At 46.6% G+C, this 25,893-nt stretch overlaps 1 protein-coding gene across 1 annotated transcript in view; it reads left to right on the forward strand.

The window, feature by feature from the left end:
• The window catches only part of MRC2 (mannose receptor C-type 2), an 81,773-nt gene that overhangs the window by 11,524 nt on the left and 44,356 nt on the right, over positions 1-25,893 (forward strand). The window contains exons 2-9 of the mRNA XM_083407435.1: positions 3,041-3,448; positions 8,192-8,365; positions 11,690-11,854; positions 14,611-14,724; positions 16,797-16,940; positions 18,164-18,349; positions 20,650-20,804; positions 23,613-23,720. Coding sequence (XP_083263561.1) covers positions 3,041-3,448; positions 8,192-8,365; positions 11,690-11,854; positions 14,611-14,724; positions 16,797-16,940; positions 18,164-18,349; positions 20,650-20,804; positions 23,613-23,720 — 1,454 coding nt within the window. The remainder of the gene's footprint in view (positions 1-3,040; positions 3,449-8,191; positions 8,366-11,689; positions 11,855-14,610; positions 14,725-16,796; positions 16,941-18,163; positions 18,350-20,649; positions 20,805-23,612; positions 23,721-25,893) is intronic.

Genomic DNA, 25,893 nt, shown 5'->3' on the forward strand with positions numbered 1-25,893 from the left:
TAAATATTAAGATTATACCCGCAAGAATGAGTCTTTCTGTAAAAAAATATGATTTAAATCAAGTCTTACTGACTAGTGATTTAAATCAAGTCTTAAAAAGGTAAAGGGCCCTTGACAGTTAAGTCTAGTTGCAGACGACTCGGGTTGCAGCGCTCACCTCGCTTTACAGGCCGAGGGAGCTGGCGTTTGTTTGCAGACAGTTTTTCCAGGTTATGTGGCCAGCATGACTAGGCTGCTTCTGGCGAAACCAGAGCAACACACTGAAATGCCGTTTACCTTCCCGCCGGAGCGGTACCTATTTATCTACTTGCACTTTTTGGTGTGCTTTTGAATTGCTAGGTTGGCAGGAGCTGGGACAGAGCAATGGGTGCTCACCCCATCGTGGGGATTCGAACCACCGACCTTCTGATCGGCAAGCCTTTGAGGCTCAGTGGTTTAGACCACAGCGACTAGTAATTTAAATCGTGATTTAAATAGATTTGATTTAAATCAAATCTACCCTGATATCCTCCAACATTTCTCAAAGGCCTGGAAATGATGCCTTATGAGGAACGGCTAAGGGAGCTGGGCATGTTTAGCCTGGAGAAGAGGAGGTTAAGGGGTGATATGATAGCCATGTTCAAATATATAAAAGGATGTCACATAGAGGAGGGAGAAAGGTTGTTTTCTGCTGCTCCAGAGAAGCGGACACGGAGCAATGGATCCAAACTACAAGAAAGGAGATTCCACCTAAACATTAGGAAGAACTTCCTGACAGTAAGAGCTGTTCGACAGTGGAATTTGCTGCCAAGGAGTGTGGTGGAGTCTCCTTCTTTGGAGGTCTTTAGGCAGAGGCTTGACAACCATATGTCAGGAGTGCTCTGATGGTGTTTCCTGCTTGGCAGGGGGTTGGACTCGATGGCCCTTGTGGTCTCTTCCAACTCTATGATTCTCTGAGGAAAATAGGGACGTCCTAAGGAAAAGCGGGACATTCCAGGATCAAATCCTAAACTGCTTCTGTAAATTTGGGGCTGTTCCTGGGGAATAGGCACTCTTGGAGGGTTTGAGATGGTTGTATCTTGTGGTGTTAGTATGGCTTCCGTCAGCAGGACATGGAAGCAATCGATTTCTGGTTCCCCAACCCTTTGGAGCATTCTGCTGACGGAAGTGTTACGGTCATCAGAACAGCACATTGTATAAAATCTAGAAGCAACATCTCATCAGCTGAAAACCTTGCCGTTAAGTCAGAAACATGGCTAAAGCCTGACTCCAGCTATGGCCTGGGTGTTGAGAGGAGCTTTGCTAAAGAGATCGGCTTGGTGCGAGAAGGTAATTGCAGGTTTTAATAACCGTTTGGGGTTTTAAGCAAAGCAGCAAGTAAAATGCGGTTCTGCAAGAATGCATGTTTTCATATTCAGAGGTGGTTGTATACAGTACTATTCTGGTTGGCTGCCCCTGCCAAACTACCTCATACTTGATTCCTGCAGAGCTGTTTGCTACCAATATGGGGCTATTGAAAGCAGATCCCACCAGATCTGGGCACTATTCCACATTATGCCTGCTCTAACTCATGTTTTCATTTCATTTCATGGATTTGTTTATTAAATGTGTATACCAATCTTACTCCAAAGATCACAGGGGAACATAAAATTACAAAATAAGAACACAAAATACAGTACAGTGGTACCTCTGGATGCGAACGGGATCCGTTCCGGAGACCCGTTCGCATCCTGAGTAGAACGTAACACTTGACTGGTGCCTAAAGGTACGTTATGAAGGCCCCAGGTGAGCCTCTCTGGGGAGAGCAAACTGCAAACGGGGAGCCACTGCAGAAAAGGCCCCTTCTCATGTTGTCACCCTCCAGACCTCTCATGGAGGGGCACACAAAGAAGGGCCTCAGATGTTTATCATTGTAGGGTCCGGGTCATTTCATAATGGGGGAGATATTGCAGTCCTGAGCCTTTTAAAGCTTTGTAGGTCAAAACCAGCACTTTGATTTGGGCTCAGAAACTTAATTGTTGGCCAGTGCAGTCAGGCCAGGATCAGTTTAATAGGTTCAAACTGTCTTGCCTTGGTGAGCAACCTGGCCTCTGAATTAGTGGGTTGACCTGTGTTGTTGTGAGGATGGTCCTGTCTGTGACAGGGAGTTGCTAACTACATGGAGGGTTTTTTTATAACAGCGGTACCTCAGGTTAGGAAGGGACGCGGGTGGCGCTGTGGGTTAAACCACAGAGACTAGGACTTGCCAATCAGAAGGTTGGCGGTTCGAATGGCGACGGGGTGAGCTCCCGTTGTTCGGTCCCAGCTCCTGTCAACCTAGCAGTTTGAAAGCACAAAGTGCAAGTAGATAAATAGGTACTGCTCCAGTGGGAAGGTAAACGGTGTTTCCGTGCGCTGCTCTGGTTCTCCAGAAGCGGCTTAGTCATGCTGGCCATATGTCCCAGAAGCTGTACACCGGCTCCCTCGGCCAGTAAAGCGAGATGAGCGCCACAACCCCAGAATCAGTCATGACTGGACCTAATGGTCAGGGGTCCCTTTACCTTTACCTCAGGTTAAGAACTTAATTCGTCCTCGAGGTCTGTTCTTAACCTGAATCTGTTCTTAACCTGAAGCACCACTTTAGCCAATGGGGCCTCCTGCTGCCGCTGCACGATTTCTGTTCTCGTCCTGAAGCAAAGTTCTTAACCCGAGGTACTATTTCTGGGTTAGCGGAGTCTGTAACCTGAAGCGTATGTAACCTGAAGCGTATGTAACCCAAGGTACCACTGTATATAAAAGTTTACAGTGGACTCTCGGGTTGCGAACGTGATCTGTGCGGGATGCACGTTCGCAACCTGCAGCATTCATAACCCGCAGCGGTGCGTCTATGTATGCACCGGTTGCGATTCGGCACTTCTGCGCATGCTCAAAGCGTGATTTAACACTTCTGCACATGCGCGACCGCCGAAACCTGGAAGTAACCCGTTCCGGTACTTCCAGGTTTCGGTCTGTAACCCGAAAAAACGCAACCTGAAGTGCCTGTAACCCGAGGTATGACTGTATTTTGTTTTAATTTTCACAGACTCTGGGATATTCCTCATCTATAGCAGTGGCCTGCAAGGCTGCTTGGAGACTAAGGACTCTCTAGTGAAAATTTCCAAGAGTTGCAACACCAGCCTCCCAGCGCAGAAGTGGAAATGGGTTTCCCGGAACCGGCTTTTCAACGTTGGGACCATGCAGTGCTTGGGGGTCTCCTGGAAGTCTGCAAACTCCAGCGCAACAGCCCAGGCACTAGGCACTTACGAGTGCGACCGGGAATCTGTCAACATGCGGTGGAACTGCCGGAGCCTGGGTGACCAACTTTCCCAGTATTTGAGCTCCAGGTTGGGGAACTGGTCACTGACACCATCGGAGAGGGGCGATCAGGCACGAGGAGGCCAGTGGAAGATCTACGGCCACGATGAAGATTTGTGCTCCAGGCCGTATTCGGGTAAAGCCTCTAGTAGAGCTTTGAAACTTTTCTTTCTCATTCTTTGCTGTTGCTGGTAGCACAGTGGTACCTTGGTAGTCGAACAGCTTGACTCCAAAACAAATCGGCTCCCGAATCCTGCAAACCCAGAAGTGAGTGTTCTGGTTTGCGAACGTTTTTCGGAAGCCAAACGTCCAACACGGCTTCCAATTGAGTTCGGAAAGCTCCAATTGGAGGCCGCGCCTTGGTTTTCAAACATTTTCCGAAGTCAAACGGACTCCCGGAACAGATTTAGTTCGAGAACCAAGGTACCGCTGTATGTGTTTCAGGGTTTGCCGTGCGAATTCAGAAGGCGTGTCTCTCAGATGCAGTGGCGTAGCATGGGTTGTCAGCACCCGGGGCAAGGCAAGTAATTTGCGCCCCCTAACCCGTGGATTTGCACCCCCTAACCCGTGGATTTGCGCCCCCTAACCCTAACCCCCAGGTGTTGCGCCCAGTGCGGCCGGCCCCCCCTGTACCCCCCACGCTACGCCACTGCTCAGATGCACCAATGCTGGGTCTAGCACAGCAAAAGTGGTTCCTTCTATGTTCCGCACTGAGTTAGGAGTTTTCAGAGCTTAGGATTGCTCTGCAAATCATAGTTGAGTGGAGCGTCAGAAATCGTAAAATTTCCAACTGTTTGTAAAAGCCACACGGGAAAATGGTGCTGTGTTTCTGAAAGATGGGTCCCTGATTCTTTGCCTCTCATCCGCGATGCTCACTGCGTTCCCACCATATTTTAACAGTCTCTCTTGAGTTTCATTTTGCCAAAGTCTGGGCCGTCGCCAAAGCCACCGACCACCATTCAGTCTAAATAACTCTTAAGTTCAAACATCAGCCTCAGTTTGCATTGGAAACAGCTGCATAGTGAAATTGCGGTTTAAATTGCTTTAGTTTGAATCCAGGTTAAGTTGGTTGCCTTCTGGCTGTTTCCACACTGGGCCCTTGCTGTGAAATAGCTGTGCTTTTACTGACTTTCAAAGAGGAATCTGCATCCCCTTAACAAAGCATCCCCCGCTTTATCTTTTCGTAAACCCCTTTGAGGCTTTTCTTTTGCCCCCCACAATCAAACGGTGTACAAATTTTACAAAATAAAATAAACATGTTTGCAGTTCAGATCTTGTTTTTATTCATTGCTTGAAAATTCCGAGTTTTATAGCTCAATAGAACAATTGTACATTTTCTCCAGGTTTAGATGATCCATTTCATTACAAATTTGGCTGGTTTGGGACTACAACTCCCATCATCCCTAGCTAACAGGATCAGCGGTCAGGGATGATGGGAATTGTAGTCCCAAAAAACAGCTGGCGGGCCAAGTTTGGCCATGCCTGGGTTAGATCATATGGCCTTTGGAGATTGCTCAGCTGTTTTGTCGATTGCGTTCTAACCATTTCCTTCTCTAGGGTCTAGCTCTCCTCCTAGGAATCAGCTGTGTCACATTAACCCTTCCTTTTACCTAAATAATACTACCTTTAAATCTGTTTTCCCCCACCTCCCACCGCCAAAAAAAGAGACTGCAGTTGAAGGCAACTGTGATTGGTAGTCAGGCAGGGGGAGAGAGTTTGTAATCCTTTATCCTCACACAGTAGGGACGCGGGTGGCGCTGTGGGTTAAACCACAGAGCCTAGGACTTGCCGATCAGAAGGTCAGCGGTTCGAATCCCCGCGCCGGGGTGAGCTCCCGTTGCTCGGTCCCTGCTCCTCCCAACCTAGCAGTTCGAAAGCACGTCAAAGTGCAAGTAGATAAATAGGTACCGCTCTGGCGGGAAGGTAAACGCCGTTTCCGTGCGCTGCTCTGGTTCGCCAGAAGTGGCTTAGTCATGCTGGCCACATGACCTGGAAGCTGTACGCCGGCTCCCTCAGCCAATAAAGCGAGATGAGCGCCGCAACCCCAGAGTCGGTCACGACTGGACCTAATGGTCAGGGGTCCCTTTACCTTTTTTATCCTCACACAGTGGTCTCAGAGCAGATTCTCTCTCTCTTAACTTACAAGCCTGGGGAAAGAGAGATTGCCCTTTGGCTACAGGGTATTAAGAGTGGCTATTCCACTTCTGGGACGCGGGTGGCGCTGTGGGTAAAAGCCTCAGCGCCTAGGGCTTGCCGATCGAAAGGTCGGCGGTTCGAATCCCCGCAGCGGGGTGCGCTCCCGTTGTTCGGTTCCATCACCTGCCAACCTAGCAGTTCGAAAGCACCCCTAAGTGCGAGTAGATAAATAGGGACCGCTTACTAGCGGGAAGGTAAACGGCGTTTCTGTGTGCGGCTCTGGCTCACCAGAGCAGCGATGTCACGCTGGCCACGTGACCCGGAAGTGTCTCCGGACAGCGCTGGTCCCCGGCCTCTTGAGTGAGATGGGCGCACAACCCTAGAATCTGTCAAGACTGGCCCATACGGGCAGGGGTACCTTTACCTTTATTCCACTTCCAGCTTAAAGCAGAACAGCGATTCCCTGCTGCTAAATTGTCCCCGTCTGGGAGCACCCTATGATTTCCAGCGAGGAAAGTTAGCCATGACTAACGAAGGTTCCACTAAAATGAGCGCAGGATTAAAGCTCAACTAATTTAGCCTGGATGGAACCCTCTTTCACCAAACCTATGTGTGTTCTAAATTGCAGCATAAAACCACTCTGTGATAGGTTGCTTTTCTGTCCCTCAAGGCTGCAAAGATAGGCAGAGGTACATAGGCAGGTACCTGATAGAATCTATTGAGCTAGATGGAGGACCGAATTTCCACAGGATCAGCATTCCAGTGCTTCAAAATAAGTGCATGACAAAAATGCCATTTTTGTTTAATTTGAGTAATTTATTTACTTCACGGAACTGAGCTGTTCTTTGGCAGAAAATTTGGGCTATGTTGATGCGGACTTTTTTGGGAGGAAAAAAATACCTGAGTACATATACATGTATTGGAATAGGTGACCAAATGAACGAAAAACTCAGAACTTGGACCAGAGAGCAGTTTACAAATATGAATGGAGTCGTAGCCCAAAATTCATAAGTCTTTCTAAAAGGACAAATGAGCTCACAGAGGGCTAATCCTCACCACCTCTGCTTTGTTGATATATTAGGAGAGGAAGGGGGGAATCACATTTCAAAGAAGTTCTTGTTTTGCTTTGCCTCTTCCCAGTCCGCTTTTGATGTGCTAACTTTTCAGACAATGCCAAACCCCAAAACCTTGCGAACCAATTCTGGATTGAATAGTCGGGAAGACCTTTTTTAAGTGTCTCCTATTTTTGCCGCAGTAAATAGACGAAATCTTTTTCTTTGGGAATTGAGGCCAACGCATGTACGTTTCCAAACCCTGTGAGAGATCAGTTTCCCTGCTGAATATTTAGGGACTCAGATGCAAATGATCTTATTTGATGTCTCTGCCATTTGCTAGTTTGATGACCTTGAAGCTTTTTCAGCCAGCTGTGCTTCAGTCTGCATCCTTCCATTAACAAACAAGCCCTGTGTCTGCTTGATGCAGGATTTTTATGTTTGTTTTGGTAGCGCAGGGCGCACATACTCTTGGTGCATGTGGAAAAAATTTCATCATGTGCTCAGTGGAGCAGCCCGCCAGCCCAAATATGTGCTGGATTAATTTGAAGTCAGGCAGGGTATGCTGTGAGGGCACAGCTAGCCGGAGGAGTTGTGGAATGGCGTGTTGAATGTTAAGTTACAAGAATGCAAGAACATACAGGTGAAACTCAGAAAATTAGAATATTGTGGAAAAGTTCATTTATTTCAGTAATTCAACTTAAAAGGTGAAACTAATATATGAGATAGACTCATGACATGCAAAGCGAGATATGTCAAGCCTTTATTTGTTATAATTGTGATGATCATGGCGTACAGCTGATGAAAACCCCAAATTGACAATCTCAGAAAATTAGAATTTTAAACGAAATCAGCAAAACAAGGACTGCAAATAGAGCAATATTGGGCCTCTGAGAAGTAGAAGCATGCATATGTACTCAGTACTTGGTTTGGGCCCCTTTTGCATCAATTATTGCCTCAATGTGGCGTGGCATGGATGCGATCAGCCTGTGGCACAGCTGAGGAGTTATGGAAGACCAGGATGCCTCAATAGCAGCCTTCAGCTCTTCTGCATTGCTCGGTCTCATGTCTCTCATCTTTCTCTTGGCAATGCCCCATAGATTCTCTATGGGGTTCAGGTCAGGCAAGTTTGCTGGCCAATCAAGCACAGTAATCCCATGGACATTAAACCAGGTTTTGGTACTTTGGGCAGTGTGGGCAGGTGCCAAAGTCCTGCTGGAAAATGAAGTCAGCATCTCCATAAAGCTCGTCTGCGAAAGGAAGCATGAAGTGCTCTAAAATCTCCTGGTAGACGGCTGCGTTGACCCTGGACTTAATGAAGCTCAGTGGACCAACACCAGCTGATGATATGGCCCTCCAAATCAACCCAGACTATGGAAACTTCACACTGGACTTCAAGCATTGTGTGCCTCCCCATTCTTCCTCCAGACTCTGGGTCCTTGGTTTCCAAATGAGATGCAAAAGCTGCTCTCATCAGAAAAGAGATTTGTCAAGAGACAGATGAGAGACATGAGACCCAGCACTGCAGAAGAGCTTTTCCATGATATTCTAATTTTCCGAGTTTCACTTGTAGGTTGCCAAGGCCTTTGGGGTTAAATGATAAGCATTCTGTCTCTCCGTATCAAAGAAGGACTCTCCATATGAGCTCTTTCTCTCTGTGTGTTTTATCTCTCTCTCTTCTGTTCCTCCAGAAATTTACACCATTCAAGGCAACTCTCACGGGAAGCCCTGTACCATCCCCTTCAAGTATGACAACCAGTGGTTCTATGACTGCACCAGCATGGGGCGTGGAGATGGTCACCTCTGGTGTGCCACCACACAGGATTACGGCAAAGATGAAAGATGGGGGTTCTGCCCTATTAAGAGTAAGCTGCTTCTGTGGGGTTGGAAATCACGGGCAGTGATGGGCTTGTAGCAGCCAAACCACAGGAGTGAACAGATGGTTGTGCCAACTGTTCAACCAAAAAACAGTCCTCCTTTCTTAAGGCACCGTGGGAGGTTTCCTTCTGCCTTCTAAGCTTCCAGGGTTTTGGTTTCCAAAGTGCTGGTGTTGACCTTTAAAGCCCTAAACGGCCTTGGCCCAGTATACCTGAAGGAGCGTCTCCACCCCCATCGTTCTGCCCGGACACTGAGGTCCAGCTCCGAGGGCCTTCTGGCGGTTCCCTCACTGCGAGAAGCAAAGCTACAGGGAACCAGGCAGAGGGCCTTCTCGGTAGTGGCGGCCGCCCTGTGGAACGCCCTCCCATCAGATGTCAAAGCGATAAATAACTACCTGACATTTAGAAGACATCTTAAGGCAGCCCTGTTCAGGGAAGTTTTTAATCTGTGATATTTTACTGTATTTTTTGTTTCTATGGAACCCGCCCAGAGTGGCTGGGGAAACCCAGCCAGATGGGCGGGGTACAAATAATAAATTATTAGTATTATTATTATATTATTACCCTTCTGTAAGTGTCCCATTTACACACACACACATGCCCTGAGCGGTTGCACTGTTTTCTGTGATTCAGTCTTCCCCCTCAAGAGTTGGAGTATTGATGAATATTCCATGCTGGCGTCTAGGGAGCAGGGACTAAAACAAGTAGAGTTCGCCGTAAATAGATAAGATAGGCATGCAAGTGCTGCAGAAGCTGTAGTACCGTATAGAACAGGCTTCCTCATTCTTGGCCCTCCAGATGTTTTTGGCCTACAACTCCCATGATCCCTAGCTAGCAGGACCAGTGGTCGGGGATGATGGGAATTGTAGTCTCAATACATCTGGAGGGCCGAGGTTGAGGAAGTCTGGTATAGAAGGACACAATGATCCGCCTCTTTCCCGTATCGTGACAAAGGGTAAACAATATACACATTAATTTGAGACTGTCCTTTACCCTCAGGGCTCAAAGTGAGTTAAATATCTTGCAACTGTATATAAAATAAAACAGACATTGAATAGGTGCTTCCCAGAGTGCTCAGTTTGAAAGATAAGGAAGGAGTGCAAGCCTATAGAAGGCCGTATCGCCATTCCAAACTGCTGTCCCATCTTCTCTTATTCCTTCTACAGTGGTACCTCGGGTTACATTTGCTTCAGGTTACAGACTCCGCTAACCCAGAAATAGTACCTCAGCTTAAGAGCTTTGCTTCAGGATGAGAACAGAAATCGTGCTCCAGCGGCGCAGCGGCAGTGGGAGGCCCCATTAGCTAAATTGGTGCTTCAGGTTAAGAACAGTTTCAGGTTAAGAACGGACCTCCAGAACAAATTAAGTACATAACCAGAGGTACCACTGTATAAAGTACAGTGGTACCTCTGGTTGCGAACAGGATCCGTTCCGGAGGCCCATTCGCAACCTGAAAGGAAAACAACCCGCATCTGCGTGTGTGCAGGTCGCGATTCGTTGCTTCTGCACTTGCGCGTGATGTCATTTTGCGCGTCTGCACATGCGCGAGCGGCGAAACCTGGAAGTAACCCTTTCCGGGTCGCCGTGGGACGCAACCTGAAAACGCTCGACCCGAAGCAAACGCAACATGAGGTATGACTGTATAAGGTGTAGTCACTGCCTTCTCCTCCCTGCCCCCACCTCACAGGACCCTGTCACACAACACAGAGGCTGGAAAAAAGCCTTTCCTAAAACTCTGGAAAAGTGACTTGAAGTTTACAGCATGTTTTCTTTGAAGAACTACCTGAAAATGAATCACAGATGGTATTTAACTCTGACTAGGTTTGTTAGGATGTGTAAGACTAATCAGATAAGCGCTGGAAGTGTGAAGAGGCAGAGGGAATGTTCTTTTCATATGTGGTGGACGTGTTAAAGGGTAATAGAATATTGGGAAATGAACCGTAATGAATTGAAAAAAATGTTTAAAAGTACTTTCTCCCCCAAAAAGAGTCCTTTCTGTTGGGGATAATCCAGATGAAATTCCCAGGTGTCAGAAAAGGTTATTTATGTATGCCACTATTGTGGCCCGTGTTTTGTTAGCCCAAAAATGGAAAATGAGCAAGGTCCCAGCCAAAGTTCTAATGGCAACTAGAGATGACAGAATATGCAGAACTTGCAGACTTAACATATAGAATAAGAGAACAAGAAGGACAAAAGTTTAAAGAAGATTGAAAACCATTTATTAAATATATGGGAAATAACTGTGTACAGCTGAAAACGTTGGCAGCGTTAAGATAAATTCAGCAGTATAAATAAGTTATGGTGGGTGTAATAATGGAATACTGAATGGTATAGTTTCTGTAAAATATGCAGGGATTTATGATATGTAAGGGACACGGGTGGCGCTGTGGGTTAAACCACAGAGCCTAGGACTTGCCGATCAGAAGGTCGGCGGTTCGAATCCCCGCGACGGGGTGAGCTCCCGTTGCTCGGTCCCTGCTCCTGCCAACCTAGCAGTTCGAAAGCACATCAAAGTGCAAGTAGATAAATAGGTACCGCTCCGACAGGAAGGTAAACGGCATTTCCGTGCGCTACTCTGGTTCGCCAGAAGCGGCTTAGTCATGCTGGCCACATGACCCAGAAGCTGTACGCCGGCTCCCTCGGCCAATAAAGCGAGATGAGCGCCGCAACCCCAGAGTCAGCCACAACTGGACCTAATGGTCAGGGGTCCCTTTACCATTTACCTTTATGATATGTAAAATGAACCATGGAAAGAGAAGAAGGGAAGTCATTGATATCTCAGGGGTGTAAAATGAGTATTTTAAATTGTAAAACAGAAAATAAAATTTTTTAAATAAAAATTTTGTGTGTGTGTTTGTGTGTATACACACACACACACACACACACACACACACACTGGTACCTCTGGTTATGTACTTAATTTGTTCCAGAAGTCTGTTCTTAACCTGAAACTGTTCTTAACCTGAAGCACCACTTTAGCTAATGGGGCCTCCTGCTGCTGCTGCGCCGCCACTGTGCAATTTCTGTTCTCATCCTGAAGCAAAGTTCTTAACCCGAGGTACTATTTCTGGGTTAGCGGAGTCTGTAACCTGAAGCGTATGTAACCTGAAGCATATGTAACCCGAGGTACCACTGTATATGTGTGTGTCTCCTTTCCACCTCCCATTCTGTTGTGGTCAGTAAAAGGGACAACTCCCCTTTGATGCTACCTGCAGATGGCTGCCCACAGGATGTCTCTTGATCGGTATGGATAATGGTCATGCTAACTTGCAGCAGTAAATGCCCTTCTTTCTTCTTTGCCTGTCCTCTTAGGCGATGACTGCGATACATTTTGGGACAGGGACCAGCTCACCAACAGCTGCTACCAGTTCAACTTCCAGTCCACCCTGTCTTGGCAGGAGGCTGGGAAGAGCTGTGAGCAGCAAGGGGCCAGCCTGCTGAGCATCACTGAGGTCCACGAACAGACCTACATCAATGGTGAGCAATGGGCACAGGGAACTGAAGGAGTCCCTGCTGCCAAAAGTGTGCAGGATGCTCTGACTGCCGTTCTCCTTGTGTACATGCACACCAGCAAAAGGGCGCTCCAGTCATGTTTGTTCTCCTGGTCTACTTCAGTGAGTGGGAACTCACTGGGCAAAAACAAACAAGATGAATTTTAACAGGGAGAAATGTAAAGTATTGCACTTGGGCAAAAAAAAATGAGAGGCACAAATACAAGATGGGTGACACCTGGCTTGAGATCAGTACATGTGAAAAGGATCTAGGAGTCTTGGTTGACCACAAACTTGACATGAGCCAACAGTGTGACGCGGCAGCTAAAAAAGCCAATGCAATTCTGGGCTGCATCAATAGGAGTCTAGCATCTAGATCAAGGGAAGTAATAGTGCCACTGTATTCTGCTCTGGTCAGACCTCACCTGGAGTACTGTGTCCAGTTCTGGGCACCACAGTTCAAGAAGGACACTGACAAACTGGAACGTGTCCAGAGGAGGGCAACCACAATGGTCAAAGGCCTGGAAACGATGCCTTATGAGGAACGGCTAAGGGAGCTGGGCATGTTTAGCCTGGAGAAGAGGAGGTTAAGGGGTGATATGATAGCCATGTTCAAATATATACAAGGATGTCACATAGAGGAGGGAGAAAGGTTGTTTTCTGCTGCTCCAGAGAAGCGGACACGGAGCAATGGGTCCAAACTACAAGAAAGAAGATTCCACCTAAACATTAGGAAGAACTTCCTGACAGTAAGAGCTGTTTGACAGTGGAATTTGCTGCCAAGGAGTGTGGTGGAGTCTCCTTCTTTGGAGGTCTTCAAGCAGAGGCTTGACAACCATATGTCAGGAGTGCTCTGATGGTGGTTCCTGCTTGGCAGGGGGTTGGACTCGATGGCCCTTGTGGTCTCTTCCAACTCTATGATTCTGTGATTCTATGATTCTAACTCGGTTTGGGAAGGGGCTATACTGAGGACTGACTCTGGGAAAGTGGGCCAATCACTTTATAACATATGTGCAAATGTGTTTCTGAACAGCGACAGGAGATTTGGAGTTGCAATTCTGTGATCACTTGAGATTCTGCAGCGGATTTCATTTCATTTCATTTTTAATTTGTATACCGCCTTTCTGTCTTACAATACTCAAGGCAGTTTACAAGCTGAATAAACAAAAAATGTACATCTTATAACAATCTAATGCAATACAAAAATATGATAATAACACATAACTTTAAAATAGGCAACCTACATCAAAAAAGTAACATTCAACGATCATTAGAATAGTATAAAATAATATCAACATATAAAAGTTAAACAGAAATCCACTAAACAGTTACAATAATATCTAAACTATAATCAATGAAACGGCAAGCCTCAGTACATAAAATTATACAATACACATTGAGAAGCAGAGGGTGGGGCAAGGCAGGTGGAAGGAAGCCTTGCTTGATGGAGTCTCTCCCCTCACAGTCTAATAATAATAATAATAATAATAATAATAATAATAATAATATTTTTTATTTATACCCCACCCTGCCCGGCCAGAGCCGGGCTCAGGGCAGTTAACACCAATAAAATCACAGTAAAAACGTAATAGGGGGAAAAGAAAAGAAAAATTAAAATACAGGTTAAAACGCAATTTAAAATGCAGCCTCATTTTAAAAGTTGCCGATAAACCAAGACTATAAGGGGAGAGAAACATAAGGGTCAACTGGCAGAATCTGAGACCAGGGAGAAGAGTCGATGGAAGAAGATTGGAAAAAATACAAAATTATATTTACAGAAATATTGCAAAATTAATGAATGTTAGAAGATTACTGGAATGAAGTTATATGGTTTTAGCAGAAGTGTTATTAAGAATTATATAAAAATTGATTGTTAATGGGCTAAAGTGGAAAATTTAAAGTTAAACTGTGTTAAGATAAATTATAGAGCAAAAATTGAGAAAGAGGGAAAGGATTTGCTGAACCAGCTAATTTGAACTAGAATACAAAAAAGGGAGGCGTGAGGAAGTCGAGGAAACAAGCATATGAAAGATAAAGAAATGAAATTTGGATGTGTTTTTAAATGTTTTAGTTTTTTCTTCTTGTTTTGCTGTATTGTTTTTTCTTTCTATTTTTGATGTGTTGTTTGTTAAATTTTTTATTGTTTTTTTCTTTTCTTTTTTACCCTTTTTCTTTTTGTAACTATTAAACATTTAATAAATACTATTTTTTTAAAAAAAGAGAGAAACATAAGGGTCAGACTGAGTCCAAACCAAAGGCCAGGCGGAACAGCTCTTCAGTACAGTCAAACGTTGGATACCAAACGCCTCCATTTTGGAACGTTTCGACTCCCAAACACCGAAAACCTGGAAGTAAATGCTCTGGTTTTCGAACGTTTTTTAGAAGCCGCACCTCGATTGTCGAACGTTTTGAAAGCCGAACGGGCTTCTGGAACGGATTATATTTGACAACCGGATTACATTTGACAACCGGATTACATTTGACAACCTGTATTCAGGATCTTGATGAGTATCAGAAGAGAAGGAAAGCTGGCAGGCTCTTGTTGCAAATGAGAGAGATAGGATCTGGGGAAAATCAGGCTGTTCTACATGGTCAGCAGGGCAAGCGTCCAAGATTTGGGGAGGCCTCTGTGGCTGGAGGGAGTGGGGGCTAGATTCTGTCAGGGACCAGGAAATGCTTGTGTTGCTGGGTCTTACGCTGAGAAGGTGGAGGATCTGACTGCCCTTTTCCTGTCTACACCAGGACTGCTAACGGGATATGGTTCCACACTGTGGATTGGGCTTAATGATCTGGACCTCAACGGGGGCTGGCAGTGGTCGGACAACTCACCTTTGAAGTTCCTTAACTGGGAGAGCGGTAAGTAAGAAAAATACCAAGAGGATGGGTGAATTATCCCACTGAATTGACAAATGAGCCACATGTCTGGCATAGGCTGTTGGTATTTACTGGAGACTAATTTTACGTGGTCTAAACCACTGAGCCTCTTGGGCTTGCCAATCAGAAGGTCGGCGGTTCGAATCCCCGCGATGGGGTGAGCTCCCGTTGCTTGGTCCCAGCTCCTGCCAACCTAGCAGTTCAAAAGCACACCAGTGCAAGTAGATAAATAGGTACCGCTCCAGCGGAAAGGTAAACGGCGTTTCCGTGCACTGCTCTGGTTTTGCCAGAAGCGGCTTAGTCATGCTGGCCACATGACCCGGAAAAACGGTCTGAGGACAAACGCCGGCTCCCTCGGCCAATAAAGCGAGATGAGTGCCGCAAACCCAGACCCGTCTGCGACTGGACTTAACTGTCAGGGGTCCTTTACCTTTACCTTTTTTAATTTTACAGACTCCTCTTTACAGTATTGAAAGCATAGATTCCTTCCTGAATGAAACCAAATGGATAAATGAACACGCAGGGAATTCTAACATTTCCATCATATATAGATTCCCACTAAGCTGAAGCCAGATAAAAGTGTAGAAAGCTTCATCCTGGCTTTGCAGTTTATGTAGCATGATAGAAGCACATTCAGCCATCAGCCTGTCTCATCCCTCTACAGGGGGATTTTTTTGCAAACCCTCCAACATCCCAGAGAGGAAAATGGGGATACGTATCTTTTTGGGGACGAACTCTCGTGGGAGCCAAAGCAGGGCATCCCTTGATTCAGTCAGAAGCCAGGGTGGCTTCTGCGATTTCGGCATGGACAGTTGATGGATATGATATTGTGCTGTGGGTTCAGGGGCCACATTAATTCTCATCTGTGCATATATTTCATTTATTAGTTAAATTGGGGGTGGGTGGGGAATCAACCTGCAAAACTAGTCTGGGGGCGGAAGAGGGTCCCGTGACGCGACATCACAGCCACCAGCCAATCGGTGCTATCCACAGCCATCTTCTTGTGATACAGGTTTGCGGCTTGACCCTGGAAAGGAAAAGGTAGGTTTGGACTGAACATGTTTCAGGCCGCCTTCGCTGTGCTGTAAATATCGCATTTGTTTTCTTCCTTGCTCATTCTCGCTGCCGCTCTGAAGTCTCTCAGCCCCACTCACCTCACAGAGTGTTTGTTGTGGGGGAGGAAGGGAAAGGAGAATGTTAGCCTCCTTCGGGTAGTGATAAAGTGGGACATCAAATCCAAACTCCTCCTCCTCCTCCTCTTCTTCTTCTTCTTCTTCTTCTTCTTCTTCTTCACCCGAGGTACTATTTCTGGGTTAGCAGAGTCTGTAATCTGAAGCGTATGTAACCTGAAGCGTCTGTAACCTGAGGTACTGGTGTAAATGCATAGGCTGTCTCCACACCATATACTGCATTTTTTGCTCTATAAGACTCACTTTTTCCTTCCTAAAAAGTAAGGGGAAATGTGTGTGCATCTTATGGAGCGAATGCAGGCTGCGCAGCTATCCCAGAAGCCAGAACAGCAAGAGGGATTGCTGCTTTCACTGCACAGCGATCCCTCTTGCTGTTCTGGCTTCTGAGATTCAGAATATTTTTTTTTCTTGTTTTCCTCCTCCCAAAACTAGGTGTGTCTTGTGGTCTGGTTTGTCTTATAGAGTGAAAAATACGGTATTTAAAGAACAGGATTCCACCCAAAATCCTGAATACTGTAGTTCGTTATGGGAGTTATAGTTCAGCGAGGGCATGAGCTACAGTTCCCATGATTCTTGTGCTTGCTTCGGCAGCACATATACTAAAATTGGAACGATACAGAGAAGATTAGCATGGCCCCTGCGCAAGGATGACACACAGTTCCCATGATTCTTTTGGGGGGGGCATTTGTTTTAAATGTGTCTGTGCAGCCTCTCTATTTGAGATTCAGAACTGACCTCGGATGACATCCTCGGGTGTGGTTTGGCCTCTTGCCGCACAGCAAAGCACTCTCAGGCTGTGTTTTTCTGGGTAAAGAACAGCCGTAGTTGCTAAGGTTGGTGATCTCCCCTTGCCGCCCCTTGCAGATCAGCCTGACAACCCCAGCGAAGAAAACTGTGGGGTGATACGGACAGAGTCGTCAGGGGAATGGCAGAACCGTGACTGCAGCATGGCCCTGCCTTACATTTGCAAGAAGAAACCCAATGCCACTTCTAATATATACTTCTTACGTGAGTAATACAGAGAAAGCAATTGGTTTGACATATACTGTATATGTATATATCATGATCTGAAAGCCACCTATCTCGCGCCTGCCTTTCTGCAACCCCAACAGCTATTGGCCGAGCTGTTCTGATGTCACGGAATGTCCGTGGAACATGTGCTGACTGTTTGGAGTAGAAGTGAGTGAACGGAATGCTGCAAAGAGCGCAGCTTCTGTGAGACGAGTGAAAGGGCAGTTTAACTGCGGTCTTTTTTCCCGCCTGGCTGAAGCTGAACAGGAAGAGTAGGCCTAGGGGAAAGCATGACTATAAAGCAGAGAGTGGGCAGAAGAAGCTTTCAAGCAGTGCTGTTGAGAGAAAGACAAAAGCCTGAGGGGAAAATGAAGGAGGGAGACCTGGTGAAAAACATCTTGCTGGATTTAGGGGCAGAAATACATGGAGTTGGTTGGAAGGAAGTAGGCAAACAATGTCGGTTTGTAGAAAAAGTGCCAGGCAGTCCTAGAGGGCCTAAGTGAGGAGGGAGGGAGGGGAATTTTACACTTTCATCTGCATTGGCTCCAGGGCCTGTAGTTTGAAGGATTTTATTAGCTCTCTGTTAGATGGAGCCTTTTGGATTCATATATTTATTTACTTTATACGATTTCTGACCTGGCCTACCCTGTAAGGCCCTATACAATAAAAATGAATAAAAGAAGAGAAAAGGTTACTTCCATACCTTGGAAGTTGAACGGAATCCATTCTGCATGTCCGTTCAACTTCCAAAATGTTCAGAAACCAAAGCACAACTTCTGATTGGCTGCAGGAAGCTCCTGCAGCCAGTCGGAAGCCCCGTTGGACATTCGGCTTCCAAAGATTGTTCGCAAACTGGAACAGTCACTTCTGGGTTTGTGGCGTTCAGGAGCCAAAACATTTGAGAACTAAGCTGTTCAAAAACCAAGTTACGACTGTGCATGGAATGGTAAAAAACAAGTAAAACAGTTCCAATCAAAACTAGCACAGTATGGAAGAAGTGAGTCCATTAATTGACAGAGGCCAGAGTGAAAAGAGGTGTGTCTCTTCAGCACACGACAGAACCTAGACAATGAAGATGTTTGCTAGTTTGTTCGTGGAGGGCATGTCAAATTTCTGCTTTCTGGGTTGCGGATCTTGGGTGTGCGCTCCTAATTAAAACATTGGTCCCACAATTTCCCCCGGATACTGCTTACTCAAAGCTTTGCTTTCCCTAATTGCAGTGGAGTCTGATGTGAAGGTTGACTGTGATCCGAGCTGGCAGCCTTTCCAGACCAACTGCTACCGCTTGATCAGTGAAAAGAAGAGTTGGCCAGATGCCAAAAAGACCTGCTTGCGGAGCGAAGGGGATCTGGTCAGTATCCATACCCTCAACGAACTGGAGTTTGTTACCAAGCAAATCAAGCAAGGTAAGCAATGCTGGGTCACATGTGCTCTGTGTGTGTGTGTTTGCTTGTGTGTATGTGGATTATCCCATAAAGAAGGCAGATCGCCGAAGAATTGATGCTTTTGAATTATGGTGCTGGAGGAGACTCTTGAGAGTCCTATGGACTGCAAGAAGATCAAACCTATCCATTCTGAAGGAAATTAGCCCTGAGTGCTCACTGGAAGGACAGATCCTGAAGCTGAGGCTCCAAGACTTTGGCCACCTCATGAGAAGAGAAGACTCCCTGGAAAAGACCCTGATGTTGGGAAAGATTGAGGGCACAAGGCGAAGGGAATGACAGAAGGCGAGATGGTTGGACAGTGTTCTCGAAGCTACCAGCATGAGTTTGACCAAACTGCGGGAGGCAGTGGAAGACAGGCGTGCCTGGCGTGCTCTGGTCAATGGGGTCACGAAGAGTCGGACATGACTAAACAACAACAACATGTGGATTATCTCTGATTTAACTTTTTTTAATGAGAGCAAAAGCTTAGTTGAATATCGAGCAGTGACTCTGCTGTAGAACCAGAGTTGCTCCTTTTAGATCTGCACACACTTCCAAAATGAATCAAGCCTAGGATCAGCTGATTCTCTCTATTTCCAGGAGAAGCTGGTTGTGCAGAATGCTGATTGGCTGGCTCTTGTGACAATCACAAAGCTGCCTCCCTCCCATCTCGCCATCCAGATGTTTTGGGGACAATCTTGAAGCGATTCACCTCGAGCACAGGGTGTTAAAAAGGGAGTCCTTTAGAAAATCTGGATTTTAATTTTTTTAAAAGCGCTGAATAAATGTTTAATGGATAAACATGCCGCGTGGTCTGGAAAAATCATTTTGAAATGTCACAGTCTGGAAGAGCAAAATCGAGGAGAGTGAAGGTTATGGGGAGGAGCTACAGCAGGGAATACAGGGGACGCGGGTGGCGCTGTGGGTAAAAGCCTCAGCGCCTAGGGCTTGCCGATCGAAAGGTCAGCGGTTCAAATCCCCGCGGCGGGGTGCGCTCCCGTTGTTTGGTCCCAGTGCCTGCCAACCTAGCAGTTCGAAAGCACTCCCGGGTGCAAGTAGATAAATAGGGACCGCTTACTAGCGGGAAGGTAAGCAGCGTTTCTGTGTGCGGCTCTGGCTCGCCAGAGCAGCGATGTCACGCTGGCCACATGACCCGGAAGTGTCTCCGGACAGCGCTGGCCCCCGGCCTCTTAAGTGAGATGGGTGCGCAACCCCAGAGTCTGTCAAGACTGGCCCGTACGGGCAGGGGTACCTTTACCTTTTTTACAGCAGGGAAATGCTCCCCTACTTCTGTAGGGAGCTGTGCCTGCCTCTTCCCCAAGTTTATAGTCCTCATGAGGATCAAGTATTTTGCTAAATGCTCACAAACCGGAGGGAACTGGTTGGGAAAAGCTGGTTGGGAACTGGTTGGGAGCTGCACGGCTAGGGAAAAAACAATGCTATCCAGGGTTGTAAAGACTGCAGAGAGAATAATTGGGTGCACTCTTCCCACCTTAGATCAAATCTGTGCTTCCAGGTGCCATAAGAAAGCTGCAGAGATAGTGTGCACCCCGGAAATGATCTCTTTCAGCTTCTGCCTTCTGGGAGAAGGTACAGGGTTATAAAGGCCAGGACTAGCCGCCTGAGAAACAGTTTCTATGCAAATGCAATTCTGGTTCTAAACACAGCATAAGGGGTCTCTGTAGTATACAGTGGTGCCCCGCAAGACGAATGCCTCACAAGACGGAAAACCCGCTAGACGAAAGGGTTTTCCGTTTTTCGATGCGCTTCGCAGGATGAATTTCCCTATGGGCTTGCTTTGCAAGACGAAAATGTCTTGCGAGTCTTGAGATTTTTTTCCGCTCCCCAACCCCTTTTTCTAAGCCGCTAAACCGCTAATAGCCTTTTAGCAGCTAATCCGCAAAGCCTTTAATAGCCGCTAAACCGCTAATAGCGCTAATCTGCTAATAGGGTTGCTTCGCAAGACGAAAAAACCGCTAGACGAAGAGACTCGTTGAACGAATTAATTTCGTCTTGCGAGGTACCACTGTAGTGTATTTTAAAATGGGGTTTTAAAGTTTTTTGGGGTTTTTGAATGTTTTACGTAGTTTTTATGTAGTTTTATGTAGTTTTTATGTAGTTTTATGTAGTTTTCAATTTCATTGTTCTGCAAGGGACAATGACAATAAAGATATCGTATCGTATTGCCTGGGTGTATTGTGTGGGGCAGTAACTGGCAGATGAAGAGGATTTTTTCTTCTTCATTCAGTAGAAATCCCCTCTTTCCCTGCTTGTTTTGGCAGATGTTGAAGAGCTCTGGATTGGCCTGAACGATCTCAAGCGGCAGATGAGCTTTGAGTGGTCAGACGGCACGCCAGTGCAGTTCACATTCTGGCACCCCTTTGAGCCCAACAATTTCCGAGACAGCCTGGAGGACTGCGTGACGATCTGGGGGCCGGTATGTAGAAGAGCTGGGAGGGTACCCATCACGAGAAGGCGACATAGCTCCGAGCATACAGGATAGAACCCTCTTCGTATCTGTCGTGCAACACTTAGGAATGCAAACTTTCATGAATTGGAGGTTGCAATTGATTGGCGAAAATTATATTTGTAAATATGGCTCCTGGGCAAACCTGAGCTGACAGTTAGCAAAGTTGTTGGAATTCAGAGCCTTAAAGAACAGGCAGTTTTGCGGGCCGTCATGCAACTGTAGATCTCCTTTCAGTAGATTGGATGGAAAAAGAAACTTAGTGATGACTCCCCTTTTCCACTTGGCCGCAAAGCAAGTGTGTAATGCAAATTGTTTTTCTTCTAACAGTAAGAGCCTGTGGAAACTAAATTGGGTAGTAGTGTCCAGGTGAAACCCCAGTCAAGTGAGACTCTCGGGCCCAGAGGCTTAATTTGGCCCCAGGCTCCTCTCTGGCCCTTAGGACTGTCCTCAGGCCGCACCCCCTCTTCCCAGGCCACAGCCCTCAGTGGTCCTGGAATTAACTCTGAGCATGTTCCTTGCTGGAGGATGGAGAGCGATGGATGAATGTGAAGAAACTAGTCTACAGTACAGTGGTGCCTCGCAAGACGAAAAGAATCCGTTCCGTGAGTCTCTTCGTCTTGCGGTTTTTTTCGTCTTGCGAAGCAAGCCCATTAGCGGATTAGCGCTATTAGCGGTTTAGCGGCTATTAGCGGCTATTAAAGGCTTAAGGGATTAGCGGATTAGCTGCTAAAAGGCTATTAGCGGCTTAGATCAGCTGATAAGCGGCTTAGATCAGCTGTTAAGCAGCTTAGCGAACAGCTGTTAAGTGGCTTAGGGGCTTGGGAAAAAGTGGGGGAGGGGGAAAAAACCCCAGGAATCGCAAGGCATTTTCGTCTTGCGAAGCAAGCCCATAGCAAATTCGTCCTGCGAAGCACCTCCAAAACGGAAAGCCCTTTCGTCTAGCGGGTTTTCCGTCTTGCGAGGCATTCGTCTTGCGGGGCACCACTGTACTGTGCGAAGGTAAAATCCACATATGTTGTGCTGCTTGCGTTCCTTTCTGGGTAACCACCTAGCCATTGCACATGGTCCAGAAGGGAATATGGCTCTCGGGTCGAATAATAATAATAATAATAACAATAATTTATTACTTATACCCCGCCCATCTGGCTGGCTTTCCCCATTCGTATCCTACAGTAATGATAAGTAAAGGTAAGGTACGCAGGTGGTCTAAACCACTGAGCCTCTTGGGCTTGCCGATTGGAAGGTCGGTGGTTCGAATCCCCGTGACGGGGTGAGCTGCCGTTGCTCTGTCCCAGCTCCTGCCAAACTAGCAGTTCGAAAGCATGCCAGTGCAAGTAGATAAATAGGTACCACTGCAGCGGGAAGGTAAAAGGCATTTCCGTGCGCTCTGGTTTCCGACACGGTGTCCTGTTGCGCCAGAAACGGTTTAGTCCTCCTGGCCACATGACCCGGAAAGCTGTCTGTGGACAAACGCTGGCTCCCTTGACCTGAAAGTGAGATGAGCGCTGCAACCCCATAGTCGCCTTTGACGGGACTTTACCGTCCAGGGGTCCTTCACCTTTTTTTTTTTTTTTTTTTTTTTACAGTAATGATAATCTTGAACATACATTTATTTTCTTACAGATTCCCCCCCCCCCCCATGGTACCTGGGAATAACTTTTGCTGCAATTCTGATTAAGTAAAACAAGGGTAGGGAATGTGCTCAGGACCGATCGGTGGAAAATGAGGATGTGTAGGAGGAAATCAGATTGAAATGGAGGAGCAGGCAAGATGCAGAAGGGCACAGAGACAAATAGCCTGGTTTTTTTTTGGCGGGGGGTTAGGGAAATCAAAGTCTTCTAACCTATGCAGAATTCTTCCGATAAGGCAAGGCTGGGGAAGCTTTGGCCCTCCAGATTTTGTTGGATTCCAACTCCCATCCGCCCCATCCAGCATGATCATGTGTCAAGCATGATGGTAATTGTAGTTTAGCAGTATCCAGAAGGCCGCAGGTTCTCCTCCCTGCGATAAAGGACTGTATTGGTCCTGAGGCTTTTTTCTGTGTGTTTGTTTTTTAAATGCAGTGGTACCTCGGGATGCAAACGGGATCTGTTCCGGAGCCCCGTTTGCATCCTGAATGGAAATTAAGACACGACGGCGCGTCTGTGTGGGTCGTGTTTTGCCGCTTCTGCACATGCGCATGACGTCATTTTGAGCGCCTGCGCGAGCGGCGAAACCTGGAAGTAACACACTCTGTTACTTCCGGGTTGCCGTGGAGCGCAACCCGAAAGCGCTCAACCTGAAGCACGTTCAACCCGAGGTATGACTGTAGAATAACATTTCATCAGTGCATCCTTCAATGGACTTATTTATTTCCTGTGCTCATTTTAGGAGCTCTCTTTTGCTGGACCAAGGACGGACTGGGCATACGCTGTAGGGCAGAAAGCTTACCGTATTTTTTGCTCTATAAGACGCACCAGACCACAAGACGCACCTAGTTTTTGGAGGAGGAAAACAGAAAAAATAATATTCTGAATCTCAGAAGCCAGAACAGCAAGAGGGATCGCTGCGCAGTGAAAGCAGCAATCCCTCTTGCTGTTCTGGCTTCTGTGATAGCTGCGCAGCCTGCATTCGCTCCATAAGACGCACGTTTCCCCTTACTTTTTAGGAGGGAACAAGTGAGTCTTATAGAGCAAAAAATACGGTACATTTTCTGGGTCACGTTTTTGGAAGCTGCTGCCTACTGTGGGGAATTCTTTTCCTTGAGCTGGGACTTCTCTGCCTCTCTCTGTCCAGGAGGGGAGGTGGAACGACAGCCCCTGCAACCTGACGTTGCCTTCCGTGTGCAAGAAGCGGGGCCGCGTGAGCCAGGGGAGAGAAGAAGAGGACCACGGCTGCAGAAAGGTAAAGAGAGCAAGGGCGGCATTGCATGCAAGCGTAACAGGGTGGAAGGCCGCAGGAAGGGGAGGCTGGGAGTTGTGGTCCAAAGGCTGCCTCTTGGGGACTAGGCCTCTACAGGTCGAAATATGAGCACTTCTGGAGAGGAGAAGGATGAGGCCCAAGGACTGTCCTGCCCAAGGCAGGTGAGGTTTCTGACTCACGAGCGACTGATGAGGAGAAGCCTCTGTGTTTTCAAATGCTGCTTTGGAAATAATAATAATAATAATAATAATAATAATAATAATAATAATAATTTTATTTGTATCCCGCTCTCCCCAGCCAAAGCCAGGCTCATAGCGGCTAACATCATATAAATAAGACAATATGCATCATACAATATACAATATGCAAATAAAATAACATTCAACATTCATTAAAACAATATAGAATAATATTAAATATCAGCATTTCAAAATTAAACAGAAATCCACTCAACAGTTACAATAAGTAATTTCTAAACACTCATTTGGAGCAGAGCGGTGAACAAATAAGAAACCAGAAGTTCGTAAACTCTAAAATAAAAGCAAGATGCGTGTCCTGTACTCTGTTTGAACTAAGCTGTTGCCCTTTGAGAGAGACATGGTACCAGCTGCATGTTGTCTGTCCAGATGTGTGCTGTCCAGATAGACTTCCTTTTTCCGCTGCAGCTCAGCTGTCCAAGTTATATCTTCTTTCCAGCTGGCCAGGGCCGGAATGTGCTCGCCTTTCTCACTCTGCAACAATAGCGCAAGCTGGAAATGGGGACGTGACACGTTTCTGTATTAACTGCTTTTAGCTAAGGGGATTCTGGAATTGTCGTTTGTTTTTTTTATTATTATTAAATTTTCCAACATACATTTATAGTATCCACTCTAAATTTATCACGTATTTTCTCTTTTAGACTTCCTTCAACCTCTCTGACAATCACCCATTATTCAAATTTTTAAATACGCATTTCCTAATTTTATATTGCATTTTATAAACCTTCACACACTTTGTTTTCATCAATACAATAGTCCTCTATCATTTACAGAACTTCTTGAAATCCCACTAGCGTTATTTGCTCATCACACACACATTTCAGATAGCCTGAAAATTTTCCCCAGTCTTCAATGAACTTTTGGTCTCGTATATATCTGATCTTTCCTGTTAGTTTGCCCAGTTCAGCATAGTCCATCAGTTTCATTCTCCATTCTTCGAGCGTCGGCAGTTGTTCCTGTTTCCATTTTTGGGCCAATAATATTCTCGCTGCTGTTACTGCATATTGGAAAAGTTTACAGTCCATTCTATTTGAATTCTGGCATTGTCAAGGGCCCTGTGGCACCAGCTGGGACGGGGCAGGATGTTTGCCTATGTCAGAGAGGGGTCCCAAGGTGTGAGTGGGGGGGGTATGCAGCTCAAGCTGCGGCTTAGTCCTGCCATGGGTCACAGAAGGGGAGGCAGAGCTGGCAGGGCTAGTTCAGGGAGGGGGTCCGGTCGCTATCCGTGTCGTGCAAACTGACACAGCTCTACACTCCGGTGTGCACACCTTTAAGCCCAGCCTTCCCGTTTGTGACGAGTGCCTTGCAATTGACGGCTGCACCCTGCTCTTTAAAAGTAGAGGTATTTTGTTATGCCAAGCCATGTATCATGCTTCAAACCGCGCATCCTATACTTTGAGCTGAAGAAGAAGAAGAGTTTGGATATCCCGCTTTATCACTACCCTAAGGAGTCTCAAAGGGACGCAGGTGGCGCTGTGGGTTAAATCACAGAGCCTAGGACTTGCCGATCAGAAGGTCAGCAGTTCGAATCCCCGCGACGGGGTGAGCTCCTGTTGCTCGGTCCCTGTTTCTGCCAACCTAGCAGTTTGAAAGCACGTCAAAGTGCAAGTAGATAAATAGGTACCGCTCTGGCGGGAAGGTAAACGGCATTTCCGTGCGCTGCTCTGGTTCGCCAGAAGCGACTTAGTCATGCTGGCCACATGACCCGGAAGCTGTACGCTGGCTCCCTCAGCCAATAAAGCGAGATGAGCGCCGCAACTCCAGAGTCGGCCACGACTGGACCTAATGGTCAGGGGTCCATTTACCTTAAGGAGTCTCAAAGCGGCTCACAATCTCCTTTCCCTTCCTCCCCCCCTCCTCCCCCACATCAAACACTCTGTGTGGTGAGTGAGGCGGAG

This window comes from Podarcis tiliguerta (assembly GCF_965153285.1).
Source record: "Podarcis tiliguerta genome assembly, chromosome: 13".
NCBI lineage: Eukaryota > Metazoa > Chordata > Lepidosauria > Squamata > Lacertidae > Podarcis > Podarcis tiliguerta.